Source organism: Ctenopharyngodon idella, chromosome 9 (genome assembly GCF_019924925.1).
Source record: "Ctenopharyngodon idella isolate HZGC_01 chromosome 9, HZGC01, whole genome shotgun sequence".
NCBI classification, from domain to species: domain Eukaryota; kingdom Metazoa; phylum Chordata; class Actinopteri; order Cypriniformes; family Xenocyprididae; genus Ctenopharyngodon; species Ctenopharyngodon idella.
In genome coordinates, this window is record NC_067228.1 from 20339605 (window position 1) to 20360485 (window position 20881).

The window sequence follows — 20881 nt, forward strand, 5'->3', positions numbered from 1 at the left end:
GATACCAAGCTCATGTACTTGTACTCGCACTTGTAAAAATACTCCCGATACCAAAGGAGTGTGGAAAACTTCAAAATTAATGATGACAACCCACGCATTACGAACTGCATGCAAATCGCGCTGAATGACAGAAGCACTCTCTCTCTCTTTCTTGCGTGCAATCCCAGTTCTCATCAGACAGCGCGCGATCAGTTCTCCTTGCTCCTGAATGGTCAAATGCACAAATAGTTGTCAAAATGTCCATCGTGTGGAGTATCTCACGTAAATACAGACGGTTATGGCCACCAACGGTAAACAGGTGGGTGAAAAAAGGATTTGTGTCAGTATATCACATCCTTGGATTCGGTCTTAAATTGACAGTAGCCTAATTAAATATTTGTCTGTCATTAATGTTAGTAAAACAACAAAAGATGTTAAAATTTAATAAAATTTCTAATATCATGGTCATATTTCTCACTCGTCCTGTATTCCACCATGAGAAATCTGGTCACCCTAGGTTGTGTTTACATTGGTTCACAGTGTTATGTTATAAACATTTGTTCTGTAATATTTGTTTAGCACTTTTTGAAAGGCAGGTTAAAAAAAGACAATGTTTGTTTTTGTTTTTTATTATGAATTTGGTAATTATGCCCTTTGAAGGTTATTGGACACTGTGAAATTTGTGCTCTAAGTTTGTGACAAGCGCATAAAAATTATTACTTTTTTCATTGGAGTAATAATAAAGAAGCTGTCCTACATTTATTAGTCTCACTGTGTTGTGGAAAAACTGCCACATCACCAAAAAAAAAAAAAAAAGAAATTTAAAAGAAATTAATAAATGTATAGGCATCGGTATTGGTGAGTACCAGAAAAAAAATATTGGTACTCGTACTCGGTCCTTAAAAAATGGTATCGGTGCATCCCTAATGAAAATAGAGGTATCGGTACTCTGTATCAGCAAGCACTAAAAATGAAAGTATCGTATCGGACTGGAAAAAGTGGTATTGGTGCATTCCTACTAAATAAAGCTACATTTTCAGCAGCCATTACTCCGGTCTTCAATGTCACATGATTCTTCAGAAATCATTCTATTATGGTGATTTTGTGCTCATGAAACAATTCTATTTATTATCAATGTTGAAAATTTGATTTATTTATTTATTTATTTATTTGTATTTTTTGTGAAAACATGATCAATTCCTTGCTGAATAGAATAAATAATTTTTAAAAATCGTACTTATCCTAAACTGTATTCATTTTTTCTAGATTCTTTGAGGAATAGAAAGTTCCAAAGCACAGCATTTATTTGAAATAGAAATTTTTTGTAACATTATATATGTCTTTATTGTCACTTTTGATTAATTTAAGGATTCCTTTCTGAATAAAATTAAGAATTTCTTTTTAAAAAATCATACATGGTTCCCACTCGTCCTGGAAAACCTTGAAAACCTGGAAAATTGATGACAAATTTTCCAGTCCTGGAGAAAATGTAAAATGTCCTGGAAAATCTTGTTGTTGTCATGGAAAACTTTTTTTTTTTTTTTTTTTTTTTTAAGTTCTTGGGTTTTTCTTTAGTCGAGAACAAAGAGTTTATCACTGGCCCAAAACAATCACCATTAGTTGCAGAAAGTGTGATGTTCAGGAATGCTGAGTTTTGACACGTGAGAGTAGCATTTTCAATGATGATGTTTAGTCTTGTCTTGCCACTTGCAGCTATTAACTGCTCAAAAGTATGCAGCGAATTTTAACTGATAAACAGCTACCTAATTCAGTAATTTGCTAACTACAGTGCGTTGATTTTCTGATTATATTTTTTTTCCAAACACATTTTACCAATTCCAAACCACATTAATAACTTAATAACTACTATTAATTTTGTATTTAATCATGTATAAGTGATACATAATTATAATGTATCATATATAATGAAAAACTGAAATGAAGAACTCATTGGGTCAACAGGGTCAGACAAAAACAGGTGGAAAAGAAAAGACACATGTTAACTGCAAAAGAATTAAGAATTAAGGTGAAGAATTAAGTGTGAAACCATCAGGAACCCTTTAGCCTCCAGCACCACCATTTTCCAGAACTGCAGCCTACCTGGAGTCTCCAGAAGTGCAAGGTGTCAGGATCTCAGAGACTTAGGTTAGGTAAAGAATCCTAAAAAATTACTCCAACTTAAAGGGTTTGTTCACCCAAAAATGAAAATTATTCCATGATTTACTCACCCTCAAGCCATCCTAGGTGTATATGACCTTCTTTCAGATGAACACAAACAGAGATATATTTAAAAATATCCTTAGTCCTCCAAGGTTTATAATGGTAGTGAATGGTGGCCCAAATTCTGAAGACAGAAAAAAACGTATGAATCCATACGACTCCAGAGGGTTAATAAAGGCCTTCTGAAGCAAATCGATGCATTTAAGACAAATATCCTTATTTAACACTTTATAAAGTAAAATAAGGAGCTTCCGGCACCACAGCTATACGCATTTGACGTACGTCCAAAAAGCGTTAACTTCCACGATGTAGTACACAATGCCTACGCGTTGTACGTCATGGAGTAGTGTAGAACGTCATGGCATTGTGTACTATATCGCAGAAGTTATACGCTTCGAATGCATATGGCTGTCACGCCGGAAGCTTCTTATTTGAGCCTGCTACATACATAACATCTTCAATCAGTGCCCTCACGAATAATAACAAGGCCTATCTACACAAAAAGAAAGGCCTAACTCCTGAATTCAATGAGGGAGCTACCTACATTTTAAAAAATGTCAACATCACTAACAGGAATTCCAATTGTGTTCATCTGAAAGAAGATGGTCATATTGTTGACCCAAAAATGAAAATTCTGTCATCATTTACTCACCCTCAAGTTGTTCCAAACCTCTATGAATTCTTTCTTCTGCTGAACACAAAAGAAGATATTTTGAAGAATGTCAGTAACCAAACACTTTACGGGCCCCATTGACTTCCATAGTATTTTTTTTTTTCTATGCCCTGGAAGTCAATGGGGCCCTGGGCCTGTTTGGTTACCCATATTCTTCACAATATCTTCTTTTGTGTTCAGCAGAAGAAAGAAATTCATACAGGTTTGGAACAACTTGAGGGTGAGTAAATGATGACAATTTTCATTTTTGGGTGAAATTTAAGATCAGATGAATTGATTTAAAGAATTTCAAGTAAAAATAAGATGTTAAAATAAAAATCGCTATTTTTATTTTACACAAACATCATACAAGTCTCTGTGCCCCCAAACATAAAAAAGTAAAGTTGATATTAGGAGAACATGAAAATAAAATGTAACAGCTTGACTTCAGCACCATGGAGAGCGGCAGAACTAGAGAACAGGGACTAATGGAGAGCAGGGAATGATGACACCTGAAGAGGTTAACCGAGTTTAGTAGAATCATATCAGATAGTACAGTTACAGGATACTGATGCAAGACAGATGTAAGACAAAACAGTGAGAGATGGAGAAAGAAGGAGAGTGGAGTGGGAGAGAAGGGTGATGTAATTGTCATATTAAATGTAATTGATTTGGCAGAATGCGCATGTCATCAAATAATTTTTATTCACTATCGTATTCATTTAAAAGATTCAGCAAACTGCCATCTATTGCCTCAGCATTTTCATAAGTGACGAGCACCCAAGTTCAGCATGAAGGAAAACGTCTTGAGGGGTGCATATTGTACATGAGCAGTGTGTCACTAAGCATTTCCGCACAGTTTATGCTGTTTATTTTCATACCTTTCAGCATAGACGGAAAGCGAAATAATGAGTGGATGTTCTGTCCTCCGCATCGGGAGGAAATGTTCTGTAATGGGTTTCACTTAATTTGAACACAATTGGGAAGTTATTACAGAGACGGATTTAGCCATTTGTGAATTTGGTCAAGGGCAATGCAGTCAAGCAGGAACACAGAGGACTGCTCAATGACAAGAGCTTTTCTTTTCTAGAAAAGAATAATAATTTAGGGGATATAAGGCTGTGTAATACGCCTTTGTGTTTTTAATGCTCTCACAACAAGTAAAAGAAAATTTGTGTGTGTGTGTGTTTATGAAGAGCCTGTGATGTTTGCCTTTTGTTAGGTGATTCTCATGAGCACTCAATGAATATCCTAGACAAATTTCACCCCAAAGTCAAAAGTAAAAAAAAAAAAAAAAACAAGATATTGCATTATGCTTACCGATAATATAGCCTATTTTTAAGAGAGTGAAGTTTTTTTTGCATTGTGAGATTATTTTAAAGACAATAAAACAAATTTAACCTCTCCTAATGCTAAATCTGTTGAATTGTGAAGTATATTTGTACAAGTGTGTGTGTGTGTGTGTGTGTGTGTATATATATATATATTAGGGCTATCAACGTTAACGCGTTAACGCATGCGATTAATTCAAAATCCTTAACGCGTTAAAATATTTTAACGCATTTAACGCAAAAAAATTACGGAAGCATGTGAAATTGCGTCATAACGTAATCTACGTCACGCAGTTAGATGATCTTTAAAGTCCATGCTGATTATATCAGCCGTTCGTTCGGCACGCGCTTGCACCTAGGGTTCATCCCAAATCTGACGACGCATCTGTAATATGGTTTGTTGAAAACAACGTGCAAAACAGACAGACGGATTCGGCTAATGTATGTTTCAGTCGATGGATATGCATTCTGGTTACAAAACAGTCACTGTAAACAAATGTTCAATGCCGTGCCGAAAGCTCTATGACCAGTCCTTTACGCCGTCATCACCCGGGTGTTGATAGCGCGCGAGCGCATGTGAGACCTGAACATCTCACGTTGCTATTTTGTTTAAACTAAACTCATTTAAACCTTGCCAATTTAAACATTCATCCGTAAGACGTAAGCGCGTTCATGGAGAGCCGCGTCACAGCGTGCAAATAATCTCGCGCAAATTCTCTTTCAAGTCTTGCACCTAAACGGACAAATTTAAATTCACACAAAAATTATGTCAACATGCCCATATTAGCGAGTATCTCAACAAACATAGAAAAACGAGACAGACAGCGCATGTGTATCAGTCTCAGTGTACTGGATCTTTGAATTATGTCTTAAAGGGACAGCAGTCTAATATTCCTGCTCTGTGTTTTTAATGTTAATCAAATGACAAAAGACGAAGAAATCACTCTTGACTGAGCTCTTGTAACTTAATGTTTCACCTTTATTTAATTATTCAAAGAAGTTTATATGCAGTTATTTTATATTTGATTACTTTTCGATTTCTGTACCTGAAAACTATTGTTAGATCGTTGAAAAACCTGTAAAGCATTGTTGATATTTTTTTTTTTTTTTTTTTTTTATGGGTGCTTTGGTGTACATAAATGTATGAATTATATTAAGTATCATTTGGTTATTTGGTGTCCTTTTTTGGAAAGACATCTAAATTTACCTTGAAAAAAGCTGAAAAATACAGTTTTGTATTGGGGGGGGGGGGGGGTTCTATCATTCTACAGCAGCCTTTCCTTTGTTGTTATTTTGACTAAGCTGAACAATTATGTATTTGCTCAGCAGCAGCAGCGTAGCAGATCTTGTCCACCAAAATCAAGCCTATGTACATTCCATGCTCCATGCTAATAAAATGCTGGTTGAATCTATTCACTCCGAGAGTTGTAATAATTGAAATATATATATATATATATAGTTATATCTAAATTAAATTATTTCGTGTCAAAGAAATGATTTAATATTTTTGATCTTACTAGTCCAATACAAGTTATTTTTAGGGTCTGGTCAAATAGAAATGGCACTTTTAAAGGGATAGTTCAGCCAAAAATGAAAATTCTGTCATCATTTACTCACACTCAAGTTCCAAACCTGTATGAATTTCTTTGTTCTGCTGAACACAAAAAAGATATTTTGAAGAATATGGGTAACCAAACAGTTGTGGGGCACCATTGACTTCCATAATAGTTTTTTCCATACTATGGAAGTCAATGGTGCCCCATTAACTGTCTGGTTACAAACATTCTTCTAAATATCTTCCTTTGTGTTCAGCAGAACAAAGAAATTCATACAGGTGTGGAATTACTTGAGGGATGTTTTTACTGTTTAATTATTAATTAATCTCAACATCAATATTCCGCTTGAAAGATTTAATACTCATATACCCAATATATAAAAAGTTTATTGCTTTTGAATTGCTATAGCAGTAGTATTTGTCACAATTTGGTCTTGTTATTTTTGGTTTTGTACTTGGAAAGGAAATCAGACGGAGGCACATCAGTCATCACTGTTCAAGGCAACCAGGGCCATCTCAAATGGTGTAATAAACATAAATAAAATGTTGGTCTTTTTAAGGGCGCTTTGCAAAATCACAATATTTAAAATGTGGGGCCTATTTAGGTTTTCATTTTTTTTATATCTTGGATATAAACGCTACAGTAGATTATTTGACTGTTCTATCAGATTTTAATAGCTCTATATTCTTCATCTCCAGAGTTTCAAAAAGCAATTAACTGCTTTTATTACAAGCTCATACCATCTCCTGTGTACACATACACATGCGCACAGCGAAACCCTAACACACACACATACTTGCATATGCAAACATTATAAAACACAGCAGTTAATTACAACAATGAAACATAATTAGTTAGTGTATAATTACTTGCACGGGTTAACTTCTCTATAGCAACCAAGCTGTAAAATGAACTCATATTGACTCAACATCTCAATAATTATACAATGTTCTGTCGAAAAATCTGCATTTCAATAGTTCAAAGATTTGTGTTTTATCACAGTGGCATATGTGCGTGTTCGTATCTAAAGCTTTATCTGCAACATTTAATGAGAGGTTTTTTTTAACCTACAGGATCTGATGTGTGTTATGGATTTAATTATTAGGCTCAATGAAATATAATGTAACTTAAAGAGATATTACACCTGATAAAGACAATTCTGTCATGATTTACTTATTTTGCATGTCTTATGTTTTGCTGGATGGCCAATGAGATCAAATGGTGTTTAATAAAGAAACTTTGTAAAATTCTAAAGGTGCGGAGACTTATATTTCTGTCCTCCTGTCTTTCTGCAGTGGACGGCTGCACTGATTGGTCCGTGGACTATCTGAAGTACCGGGTGTTACACGGAGAGCCGGTGCGGATAAAGTGTGCTCTGTTTTATGGTTATATCAGAGCCAACTACACCCAGGCACAGAGCATTGGACTTAGTCTGATGTGGTACCGGAGTTCTGGGCTGGGACATGGCGATTTTGAGGAGCCAATCTCCTTTGATGGGGTACGCATGAGCAAAGAGGAAGACACCATCTGGTTTCGGCCTGCTGAGCTGCAGGACGCCGGTCTGTACTCCTGCGTTCTGAGGTGAGAGAGAGAGACGTGCGCACATGTGTATGCGTGAACACTCATACGCTTAGATATGCAAATCCACAGGGAGACACACGCACACACTCTGCCTTTCGGACATTAGCCGGATCGGGAACATGCTTAACTTCCTCCTTTGATGTTTTTTGATTGTCTCTCAAAGCCTTCAAGAAAAGTGTCATGCTGAGAAAATTAGCGTGTGTGTATTAGTGTCTGCATGTATTGTGTGTGTGAGGGTTGTGTGTATTTGAATCTTCTCAGGGATAGTAAAACTGGAAGTGAAATAAGTGAGTGACGGCAGAGGACAGTGAGACGTTCTGTCATCCATCAATCAAACACTGACACTCCAGCACTCTCCCATAATGCCGCAGGCCACTGTCACACATATTAAACAGTCAGGCAACTCTCCAGGGTCCTCATTTGCTCAGGTTCCAACCGACTTCAGGTCAAAGCACATAATCTACTCATCATATTCACTTTTGCATCACAGAATGTCACTCTCATTGTGTATGTGTGAGTATAAGGAAAACAAAAAAACAGAAAGAGAGGAAAAGTGAATTTTAAATACAGTGACACTTTAATTTCTACCATTTCTGTTGGACAAATAGAAAAATTCACAGTACAGTAATTATTTACAGACTGCCATCCCTGTGAAAGGTGCAAAATTGGAATTTGCTACCTGATTATTTAAAATCTGCTGCAAGTTTTAATATTTTTAGAGTGCTAATAAGTCTTGGTTAATTTAGCAACAAACTTGTATTTGTTTTTTTGTTGTTGTTGTTTGGTTGCTGTTGTTGCAATTGTAGTCTATAAAAACTCTTCTAGGGACGAATGTTGCAAATTAGCTTTAGCTACAAGCACTATGATACTTTCATTGGATGGCTGTTGTCTCAGTTTTATCTATGTATACTGTATCTGTCCCTATCCAAATAAATAACTAAATAAATTTTTTACATGTTGTACACAAAAAATACTTGGGTAAACTGAGACCTGATAGATAAACCAGTTCCCAATGTGAATGTGGTTTCAAATGGTTATTTCTAAGGCAGCATCAAATGTATCCTTTGCAAAGAAGACAAACCCAGAATGCATCAGTGAAAATAATCATCCATGATGGCTGACAAGTTGTGAGACTTTTTAAAGGGATAGTTCTCCCAGACCTGTATGATTTTCTTTTTTTCTGTTGAACACAAAAGATGAAATTGTGAAGAACATAGGAGTCCAAACAACACTGGAGTCTATTGACTTTCATTTTGTGGACAACAAAACACTTTTCTCAAAATACTGTATTTTATGTTCCACAGAAGAAAGTCATTTTTTAGAATGATTTTACAGATTTAGAATGACGTAAATGATTTCAGAATGTTAATTTTTAAGTGAACTATTCCTTTAAATAAATAAATAAATATACAGTATGTACTGTGTACTTTGCATTCAGTATTTAAGGGTGTTGGTAAAAAAATCTAATTTGAAATACCATTTTTTAGTATTTTTATGCTTTATAAAGGCCCGTTCACAGCAATATAACTGTAAAGATAACTATACTAGTGTCCACACCAACAGACGATAATGCTCTTGTTTTTATCAAGTGCTCGCTGCTGTTATGTCATCTGTTGCTTTGAAAGTCGGATGGATCCTGTTTGGCTGTATTAATTATTCATCAGCTAGAAAAATCGTTCTGAAAGTGATTCTAATGATATTGTTTCTCACTCTGGTGTGGACTTCCCTATTTTCACAGTATTAGAACCAGTATTAAAACTTTATTATAGTCATCATTATAGTTATCGTCCTTGGTGTAAACAGTCCTTAAGAGTACTGCATGTTAGGTTATGCTAATAATGTTGACCTGATTTAGCTGTTTTTGTCAGCATATTGTTGAGATTACAGCATTTACCAGCAGTAAATAACAGCCTAAATTAACTAGCCAAACAATGATCCTCTGGAAACCAGTTAATTACCACTAGTTGTCACTTAAGAGATTCCAGTCCAGTTAGGATGCTGCCTAAGAAGGAGGCTGTCTGTGTAGGCAGTAAACAAGCAGCTCACTAGGTTTAAAACTGAGCTATAGAGCTTTGTTTATTAAGAACCCAGTTAGCAACAGGAAATAGAGTTTTTGTTGTTGTGTTTCCTCTGAGACTGTCTTTGAGCTGATTAAACCATAAACAATAGTTTTCAGCAGCACCCTAGTAGGAGAGCACAGATATTTTAGTATTCTTTTTAGGTTTATAGGGTGATAAAACGAGATTCAACTGACATATGCGGGTGTCTGAAAATAGTGAGCTTGTAAAAATAGTCTTTGCTATACAGTTAATAGGGCAGAGGGAGAGAGCTTATAGGTATTTTTTGGGGGTGGCGGTAAATTTGTTTATGCATTTCACAAAAGACAAGTGCATTGCAGGTTGCCGCCCCAAGCACTCTGTAACCACGGTAACCCAGTAGGAAGTGTGAGGTCATTACACTGAAAAGGTCAAATTTCAACAAATCTTATCAGCAGCTATTAAACTCAAAACCCTTGGACAAAACAAACAGTAATGCACTTTTAATGGCTACACACATCAGTGTGGAGAAGTGTGTGTTGACATGCAATGCTTTTACAGAGCATGTGTATAGGCGTGTGTGCGTCTGAATATGCGTTTGGAGCTATGTAATTTAGTTTGACTTTGAATTTAATGCAAATTTAATTTTGAATTTAATGGGGGGGGGGTGTAATTAATAGGGATGCACAGATACCAGTATCAAGCTCATGTACTAGTACTCGTACTCGTACTCGTACTCGTAAAAATACCCCCGATACCAAATACCGATACCTCACGTGACGTAACTGACAGAATTTCCCGTGCACAGAGACACTGACGGCAGCAGCAGAAACAATGTTAGCCTCAGAGGTGTGGAAATACTTCAAAATTAATGATGACAACACAGACATTGCGAACTGCATGCTTTCAGTCACAATTCGTTATCAAAATTATCAATATTCGTTATCATAGTTGTCAAAATGTCCATCGTGTGGAGTGTCTCATGTAAATACAGTCGGTTATTATGGCTTAAGTGGACATAAACATTTGGGTGAAAACAGGATGTGTGTCAGTATCCATGGATTCGGTCTTAAAGGGACCATAGCCTATATTTGTCGTTAATGTTAATAAAACAACAAAAGATGCTAAATAAATGTATACATGGTAAATAAACCTACTGTATCTAAAAAAAAAAAAACAGGTTTATTTCATTTGTATCTCTGTAGTATTTGTTGTACTGTTTGTAATTTGTTTGTAAATTTCTTTTTATAACAACAATTATATACAGTGGGTACGGAAAGTATTCAGACCCCCTTACATTTTTCACTCTTTTTTATATTGCAGCCATTTGCTAAAATCATTTAAGTTCATTTTTTTTCTCATTAATGTACACACAGCACCCCATATTGACAGAAAAACACAGAATTGTTGACATTTTTGCAGATTTATTAAAAAAGAAAAACTGAAATATCCCATTTACTTACACACATACTTTCCGTACCCACTGTATATATTGGTAATTATGCCTTTTAAAAGGTTATTGGACACTGTGAAATTTTTGTTCTTTAAGTTTGTGACAAGCACAAAAGTTATAACTTTTTTCATTAGAGTAATAATAAAGAAGCTGTCCTACATTCATTAGTCTCACTGTGTTGTGCTTGGAAAACTGCAACATCACCAAAAAAAAAAAAAAAAGAGAGAGAGAGAGAGAGAGAGAGAGAGAGAGAGAGAGAAATTAATAAATGTATAGGCATCGGTATCGGTATCGATATTGGTGAGTACCAGAAAAAAAGTATCGGTACTCGTACTCGGTCCTTAAAAAATGGTATCGGTGCATCCCTAGTAATTAAATAAATAAATGGACATTGTACTATGAAAACACTCAGAAATGTCTCATGACATACTACCACATCTTCGATAGAAGTCTTGAGCAAAAAAAAAAAAAAAAAAAAAAAGAAAAGAAAAACATCTATTTTAATTCTAAGGGTCATAGAGAGGGTGGAATACTAATTTTGATGTGTTTTTCTGGTGAAAAACATTAACGAACATTATAAGTGGACCTCAGGGAAAATGTAAAGTGATAAAAAATGTATGAAATGACCCTTTAAACCTTTGAGAAAACATTTTCTATTCATTTGCTTCTCATATTCCATCAGTAAAGTGCTAATTATTTGTAGCCCCACATGAAAATTGCAGACAAATTGTGTTCCATCGTGGTCAAATTACATCTATCATGGTTGAATAGCAAATAAAATCAGGTTTTATTCTTGTTTAATTTGTTTAGTGTATAGGATCTGTGAGATAACAAATTTGATGTCTCTGGGTGAGTATGTGTTAATCTGATTGCAGAAAGCACAGTTTTATATACTCCGTGTGTGTGTGTGTGTGTTACAGGAATTCAACGTTTTGTATGAAGGTGTCTATGACTCTGTTGGTTGCCGATAATGACACTGCAGGATGTTATAACTCAAAACTGCGCTACACTGAGAAAGGAGAACTGGGCAAGAGTAAAGACATCTCCTGTCCTGATATCCAGGATTACGTTCAGTCTGGAGAAAAACCGCAGATAACGTGGTACAAGGTACAGTGGGAGATACTGTGAGGTGAATTCACTAAACAGTTGTGCCGTTTATTGCACAAACCAGCGTCTTATTCACAAACCACCTGCGATCCAGCATCATGGCACCTGCCCCCTGAGACTTTAAATTAAGCCATTGTCATTCTTTTCAGTGCAAACACACCTCCTTTTTATGTAAATTAGGGCTATTATACTTTATGCCTCATTCACAAAAGTTAGCGCTATTTGCCTAGGGCGATTAACAATGTGCTTTTACCGCACATACACAGAAAATTATTTAAAAGAGAGTGTTTGTGTACATTTTCTATCGATCATGGCAGCAGTAATTCATCAAATGATGATCAAATTAGCATAGGAGTGTTACTCTTATACAGTCGAGTGCACTTTCTGCATTTTAAACAGCCGATTTGGGTGTCTGGATCGTAGTGTTGTGACAGCGTCCCGCAAGATCAAGAAATTATGTAGCTTTTTTTTTTTTTTGGGGGGGGGGGGGGGGGGGGGGGGGGGTTTGTGCCGTTACTTGATTTGAATGCTGTCGGCAAGCACAGTTATTCTTATTGAATTCCCCTCTGTTTTTTCATTATGACAATATACAAATGTGTTTGTATATACACATGCGATATGGTGCAGTCTCTTTGTTTTCTACATAATTTTTTTCTCTTTCTCTTTGCCTGCGGGTGTTCAGGAGTGTAACGTGCAGCAGTGGAGGAGCAGCATACTACAGACTGCAGACATGCTTTCCATACAGGAAGTAAGGGAGGATGACATCGGCAACTACACCTGTGAGCTAGTTTTCGGAGGATTCCTGGTGCGAAGGACAACCTATCTGAGCGTGACAGGTAGTACCGTGTGACGTCTCTTCAATGTGTGAGAGAACTTGCTGTGATAGTCTTGCTGAGAGGGGTCGATAGTTTTTTGTAGCGTGTATATTTGTGTTGTTGTTGTTGTTTTTTTCTTCTTATTTGGTTTCAGACAAACTCACTGTGCCATGCTTTTTTACAAATGACTTTGCTGTATCTATCATTAATCCACAAGTTTTTCAGTGAATAACAACTTTTCAGTCTATTCTTTTTGCAAAGCTATCATATATGATTTCAGAAGACTCAAAGTATAGCGCATGAGTCATATGGACCGCTTTTTTGAGCTTGATAGTCAAAGTCATCATCCCTCATTTGTATCCTTTTTTGTTCCACGGATGGAAAAAAAATCATAAGGTTTAGATTGAGGGTGCTTAAACAGTTTCTTTCATTTTTGCTTTTTTTCATTTTTTTAAAAGACATTTTCTGTAACTGAAATATGAGATGTATTGGTAATACTTTACAATACAGGTGCACTAATATGCATTAATTCATGCTTAACTAATGCACAGATAATCATGTTTTAATGTATGACTCAAGAAGAACTTAACCATTAATTAATGATTACTGCATCAGCAACCAATAAAGAGTCTATATGATTAATAGATTAAATAATATATGAAATGTTATTAATTACATGTGTCATAATGTATTAATTCCCTAATAACATATTTTATTAACTAAAAGTGTAAATTGTGTTAATTACCACAATGGTTTGAAGCCATGTACTTCAACTTCCAGTTGTCTGCTTTAATTAATCATTAACTAATGATTTGCAAATGTATCATTATGTTATGACTTTACTTGTTAAGGCACATGACTATTAACTAACTGTTAAGGAATATGTCATTATGGTTTTGACATCTACACTAAGCCATGGATTTCAATTTCTAACTATCTACAACCGTGATTCCACTGTACCAGATGAACTGCTGCATCCAGAACCTTGTTGTTCATGGCACAGGAATGCGTCAGGTTAAGCTTGAGGTCAAGGATTCAAAGGCAGAACACTGAGAACATACAGCCGGGAACTGCTATTTCGTAACACTGTGTCAAGACTGGACAAAGAGAATAAAACCCGTTATAATCAGTGATAGTGATGCTACACTGGATGCAACACAACACAACACAACAAAACGTCACTTCTGTTATGAAGGACAAATGCAATGGTCTGTCATGTCCAGTGTAAATAGCTGTTACGGCATGACTAGATAATGGTCGCATCCAGTTTAAACAGTGCAACATCAATCTGTAGTTCAGATTCTGGTGTGCTAATATTTGTGTGCAGCCCAACTTACCCATCCTTTAAACACATTCTCTGACATTACACTCACTGCATGTGCAACTGTCAAAACCCATTAATGACATATTACCTAACAATTAGTTAATAGTCATGTGCCTCAACAAGTAAAGTCATAACATGATACATTTTCAAATCATTAGTTAATGATTAATTAAAGCAGACAACTGGAAGTTGAAGTACATGGCTTCAAACCATTGTGGTAAATAACACATTAACTTACACTTTTATTAATAAAATATGTTATTAAGGAATTAATACATTATGACACATTTAATTAATAACAATTCATATATTACTTAATCTATTAATCATATAGAAACTATTAGTTGCTGATGCAGTAATCATTAATTAATGGTTTAGTTCTTCATGAGTCATACATTAACACATGATTATCTGTGCATTAGCTAAGCATGAATTAATGCATTTTAGTGCACCTGTATTGTAAAGTGTTACTGATATATTTTTGCAACAGACCAAATACAGAAAATAACAGAACAGTGTAAGACACTGACAAAAAAGGTTTTTGTTTCATTAGTGTTAATTAGTGTAGCTATTAATTATTCAATAAAAAAGTCAATACAATGAAAACACAAACACTAAGTATTAAATTTCAGCATGTACCTCATCCCGCATTGTATGATCTACACTTCAAAACATATTCTGTTAAATAACAGTGAAAAAAGGATTGCTTCACTTCAGAAGGCTTTTATTAGCCCTCCGAAGCCGCGTCAAGTACATTTATGATGGATTGATCCACTTTCTTGAGCTTCAGACTCACTGCCCCCGTTCACTGCCATTATAAAGCTTGGATGTGTCAGGATATTTATTAATATAACTCCAATTGTGTTTATCAGAAAGAAAGACATATAGACCTTGGATGGCTTGAGGGTGAGTAAATCTTGGGGATTTAATTTTCATTTTAAAGTGAACTAATCCTTTAAACATGACAAAATACCATCAGGGTGGCACACAATACTAAAATAATTCAATAAACATTAACTAAATAACAAAGTGTTACACCCTAATGTACATTATTGACAACAAAAATGACAAGAAATAAAATTATTTAAAATATATTTTTATCACAGGAAATGTCTGAATATGTCCTTTTACTGTTTTTCACTTTAAATTATCTGACATTTCATAGTTTTTACTTGCGAAAACCACACATTTGTCTTTTTTACATATAAATTGCATACAGCATGATGCTAAATCAGTTACAGTTTTTCACTGTATATGGTAAGATAACTTTACAGCATCTTTCCAGTCTTTTTTTCTGTAAAAATGACCTACATTTTGTACAGTGTACAGATAAAATAGGCAAAGAATGGTTTGTGCAGACTGGCACCAGGCAAATTTTAGCATTTAGTGTCGCAGAAATTATACACTGCAGCTTTAAATACTGTATATACACTAACCAGGGTCTTTTAATGTAAAATACAGCGATGAAGTGGTTAATGACAGCCTTTTTTATTATTCATGGGCTTTTGGCCTTTAGGATAGTCGAGAGAGACAATGAGGGAGAATGAGATTGAGTTATGACACAAGGCTAGACCTGCGTTCCCGTGAACACAACTGCTTATATGTGTTGTGAGCATGTGCTCTTCCCACTACACACATTTGACCTCTATTACTGCTCTGTACACACAATAACAGAGATAGAGAGAGATAGAGAATGACATTTATACAGACACAACACTAAGCCGGCAGTGGAAAGGTCATTTTCATCTATATTTTTACGTTTAAACATCTCTGTCTACGATTAAACAGATTTTTATTGCCCCCTTGTGAATTTGGTCCTTTCTGCCACTATAGCAGGTCAATAAAACGGCACGTACAGGTGAAAAGAGGTCAGATGTTATTCTCTCTTCCTTCCTAAACCCTCATTCAGTTGAAACCTATTAAAACACTCAGCGCTTCTCTTCCCGTGCTCATTTAAAGCCTATTTTAGGACGGCATTAGACTCTCAGGGACGATTTCCTGGATGGAACTTACAGTCCAGGACAGCAAATGATTCTCAATGGAAAAACCACCATTAACAGTAAAATTTAGTCCATAGCTCGATTTAACCCTCGTCACGGAGACAGAGTTTTGATGTTAGGAGTCGTATAGCAGTTACAGCAGAATCAAAGCACTATAGCTCAATTTGTTTTGAGCTGGTTACAGCAGTACGTCTCTATAATTGCTACATAAACTTGCCTCGATGGTACATCTCTGCAGCGGGTTATCTGGTGGAGCTGCCTGTGTGCCTGAGGGAGGAAGTTAGCGGAAGAACACAGAATCATTTTCTTGTTTTTGAGTACTTACAGACAGTCTATTACTGCGGACACGGTTTTCGACAACAACGATTGGAGCAGTGGGGTTTTTGTGCCTTTTTGTGCGCGTGCATGTCTGAAAATTTGAAGCGTGAAACTGACCTACAAAAATACGCGACCAATGATGTGAATCAGTGCTATTGTACATCCTTTCTCGAGGCAGAGGGCCAAAAAATGTGTGTTTAAACAGTTAATCATGCATGTTGCACACACACGCACACACAAACAGAGAAAAAATGACTTCCTGTGTGAGCAATATGTGTGTAGTTGGGTGTGAACTCTGTATCAGTCATAGAAGCTGATTATTATAGTAATGGGAGAGCGAAATAGTTCAGGCTGGTTTTTAACAGTGAATTCGATGCATTTCAGTACAGTAGGATTGTCCTATGATATACCTACAGGACACAGGATCATGCTCTTGTAGAATCTGATGTCCTGCACGTTGACCTGGCCGGTCTGCTGCCCTCTCTTTCACCCAGTGATTCATCATGCTTTGCCTGTATTTGGAGAAAACAAGATAATGTTACAAAGACACAGAAAAAAGAAAGAAAAACAGCTGAATATGTTTTTAAATTAGATACATGGCAACAGAGAATATAAAATCATTAGAAATGGTTGAGGTGCTCAGTAATGAATACAAGCATCAGATTTTTTTGCAATAAGGAACACTTAATGGGACAAATCATAATTTTTTTTTTTTTATATCACTTCATTATATTCATTACATAAGGCTATCAAATCATGTGGGGGAAAATGTCTCTGAAACCAGCAGTTTGTGAGGGAACTGATTTGTATATGTATATATATATATATATATAGAGAGAGAGAGAGAGAGAGAGAGATAGACAGATAGATATAGATATTTTCCTCACAATATATAAATAGAATAAATATTTTATTATACAATATTTTTTTTTTCTTCAGTGTCAGACATTAACTTTCCATCCCATTTTATTTTCTCCAGCCCATTTTATTTTCTAGCACCTTTCAGTTTATCAGAACTACCATGAAATTTAATTATTCATAATTCTGGTTATTCATTATTATTTTATTTTACTTTGGGCTTTTGCTTTGAGCATGCCTTAGTAACCACAGGTCATATAAAATGCAGTTTTTTACATTTTAAAGTTGGTATCATCTCCCAATAAATTAATACTTTTAAAAGAACAGGAATGTCCTTGAAACTACAGTCATTTCTTCTAGAAAAGAAATCACAAATTTTTAATATTTTGATTATTTGTCCTAGATAGCAATGCAATCAAAATGGAGATCAAATTGAGGCTTTTACACAAGTTACCTGCTTCCCAGTATTTTTTCTCCTGAGAAAAAAATACCCTAGTTATCTTTCATTTGTCACGTTTTTTTTTTTATTCTGCTCTGGAATTTTAGAAGAGGCGTCCAGCATCCGGATACAGAGCTGTGTGTTGTAGCGCTTGCTGGAAAACAGTTTCCAAAAGTAGCTTGCGTTTCCTATTGCTATTTTAGTACAGACAATGTGGTTTCCATGGACACTTGCGTGGTGTCCATGCCAACGGCAGGTTTGGAGCAGTGTAAGCGTGTGTGCCCGGGAGGGACTTGCAACGGAGTGTTCCAGGGACAATGCCAACCTTCCTTTACCTCTCCCACCTGTACCAATTTGTGCCCTTCCCACTGTATCTCTATGGAAACGGTCAGGCGAGGACAGTTGCTCAGATTCGATTCAGTCACCCATACATAACGGAAGGGTTTGTGGGCACTGTAGACTGCTGGGAAAGCGGTGCTGAATGGCAGGGTGGGTATTAAGTGGTTACAAAATGATACACGGTTAAGAGTGCGTTTTGTTTGTTTATCCATTGATCTCCATGTTGATTGGAGCCCCCGTTGTCTTGAAATCCCCTATAGTGCACTGGGGCTGCGATAGCACGTTCTTTACACACGCTCCCAACACCTTGCATCTGTCAAGTCTAATCAGGACAAGATAAGTGTGTGTGTGTTTTGTGTGTGTAAGTGTAAGTGTCGGTGTGTGTGTGTGTGTGTGTGTGTGTGTGTGTGTGTGTGTGTGTGTGTGTGTGTGTGTGTGTGTGTGCACATGTGCCCGTAATCAGCAGAGAGTTATGTAATCATATTTAATTAAGGAATAATTACAGATGCCGCTAAGTGAGAGGGCGACAACTTAACTCTCTCTTAGTCGCCCAATAACGCAAGCGCACACACTCTCATTTTTCTGCATGTTGGGGAATTTGCATTGACTGCTATTGTTTTTATTTTATTTTATACTATTTAAACACAGGGCTGTAGATAGTAATTCTTAACACCCTTGCGGGTGAGCCAAGTATAAATCCAGTTTATTTTATCCTAATATGAACATATTTTATATATATATTTTTTTCATTTAGGTTGCAGGACCACAGATTAAAATGCACGATTTGTGTATTTTTTTTTTACATTCATTTGTGTATTATTATTCTTATACATTCAATTAATTATACTGGATTTTACACCTATAATAATAATAGTAATAATAAAATATTAAAATAAAATATTATAATTTTATTAATATACCATATTTTAAATTTTGATAGGGGACCAATTTGTTCTTTTATTATTTTTGAATATTTGGATGTAAAATGGAATTAAATAAATGGGATTCTACATTAATTTATATTATATTAATAATATTAAAATAAATAACAAAATGTAAAATTTTTCATTTAGGTGGGGAGGGGGGCAACATTCAATTAATTATGGATTTTATATCAATTTTTATAATAAGAAGAATATGAATATACAAAATATTTAAATAGAGGGAACCAATTTGTGTTTTCATTATTGTGACATATTCAGATGTTAAATACAAATAATTAAACATAATTCTACATCAGTTTATATTATATTAATAATGTTAAAATGATCACAAAATTAAATATTTTTCATTTAGGTGGAGGGGACCACGAATTGACATGCACAATTTGTGCATTATTTTATTACATATTGTGAAGTAAAACATATTGTATTATTTAACATGGATTTTTTTTTATGATGTTAATATAGGAATAATATATAATAATATAATATATATTACAAAATGTAATATCTCTTATTTAGGTATAAGGGACTACATTTTTAAATTATTTTTAATGACATTAAAATTACACACACACACACACACACACACACACACACACATATATAGATTGGATGCTACATCAATCCTGTCTCAACTGTTATGGTTACTTCTGGACTTGTGGTCCCCTATAAACATTCCCACCTTTCACCCAATTAGCTTACGGCCCTGCACACACACGGCAGTAACACAGATTCCACCTTTTTTATATTCCACTCCAGTAGTTCTTCCCCTCAGAGCTTCCTTTTATCTCACAGTTTATTTCTCAAGGACATCTGAACAGGAATAATGCATAGCATGAAAATCTCTGTCATCACTGAAAATAGAGTCAGATATTCTGAATGCTCTACAAAAGTGAATCGTATCCAGCACAGTGTGCTGCAGAGATCGCAATGAATACATTCTCGTGTCCTCCCAAGCATCAAATCTGCCCTAGTTTTGCCAGCGAACTGTGCTCTCTGGCTAATGCTAGGACACTTTTGCAGGCTAAAGTTCACACAAGGTTTATCTTGTAGTTTAAGCTGCAGCTAAGTAAGGCTGTTAGGTATGGGTTACATCTGTGTTTAAGGTTCTCAGACCGTTTAAGGTCCGTGTTTTTGATTAGCTGTTCCCTTGTTTTGGGTTTATATGTAATGGAAAAATAGTGTTTCAGCAGTCAGAGGGGCATGAGAATTATTTACCCTGCACTGCACAAAGAGTTATGCAATATGAACTACGACAGAGAGAGATTAAAAAATACTGTCTGGGTCCTACATCAGAATCAGAGGCATTTTTTTTCTGAGGAGGCAAAATCTGAAAAACTGCCACAAAAGAATTATTTCGTAATATTGGCTGAAATACTATGTATTGTATAGCAGTTCTCCACAAATCTGCATGAATAAGTCAAAATGGAGGAAATGGGCAGACTAATTACGAAGTGAATTACTCACCCACTCATATGACATCCCTTTCTGTCAGGTTCAAATCAAAATAGACTTGAAATTACTATGAATGAGACGGTTTTAGCGACTTATCTCTTACCACTTTTCTCTGTTGAATTAAAGCTGCACCTCCATGTCTGCGATCATCACTGATGATCCAAAAAGAAGATGACTGTTAATAATAATAGCCAAACAACATTTTGTATTGACAAATTAAAATGAAAACAATTATACTTTTTACTGTATTATTGTAGTTATTATTTTTGAAGCAGTGTAAAGCTTTTTGGTAACACTTTACAATAAGATCTCATTTGTTAACATTAGTTAATGTATTAATTAACATGAACCAACAAAGAGCAATAAATTTGTTACAGTATTTAATAATCTTTGTTAATGTTAGTTAATAAAAATACAGTCTTTCAATGTTCATGTATGTTCACAGTGCATTAACTAAAGTTAACAAATACAGCT

At 35.4% G+C, this 20881-nt stretch overlaps 1 protein-coding gene across 3 annotated transcripts in view; it reads left to right on the forward strand.

The window, feature by feature from the left end:
• Nucleotides 1-20881, forward strand: part of il1rapl1a (interleukin 1 receptor accessory protein-like 1a) — a 96908-nt gene that overhangs the window by 36477 nt on the left and 39550 nt on the right. For all 3 annotated transcript variants that reach the window (XM_051905821.1, XM_051905820.1, XM_051905822.1), the window contains exons 3-5: nucleotides 7034-7319; nucleotides 11729-11915; nucleotides 12598-12751. In XM_051905821.1, coding sequence (XP_051761781.1) covers nucleotides 7034-7319; nucleotides 11729-11915; nucleotides 12598-12751 — 627 coding nt within the window. The remainder of the gene's footprint in view (nucleotides 1-7033; nucleotides 7320-11728; nucleotides 11916-12597; nucleotides 12752-20881) is intronic.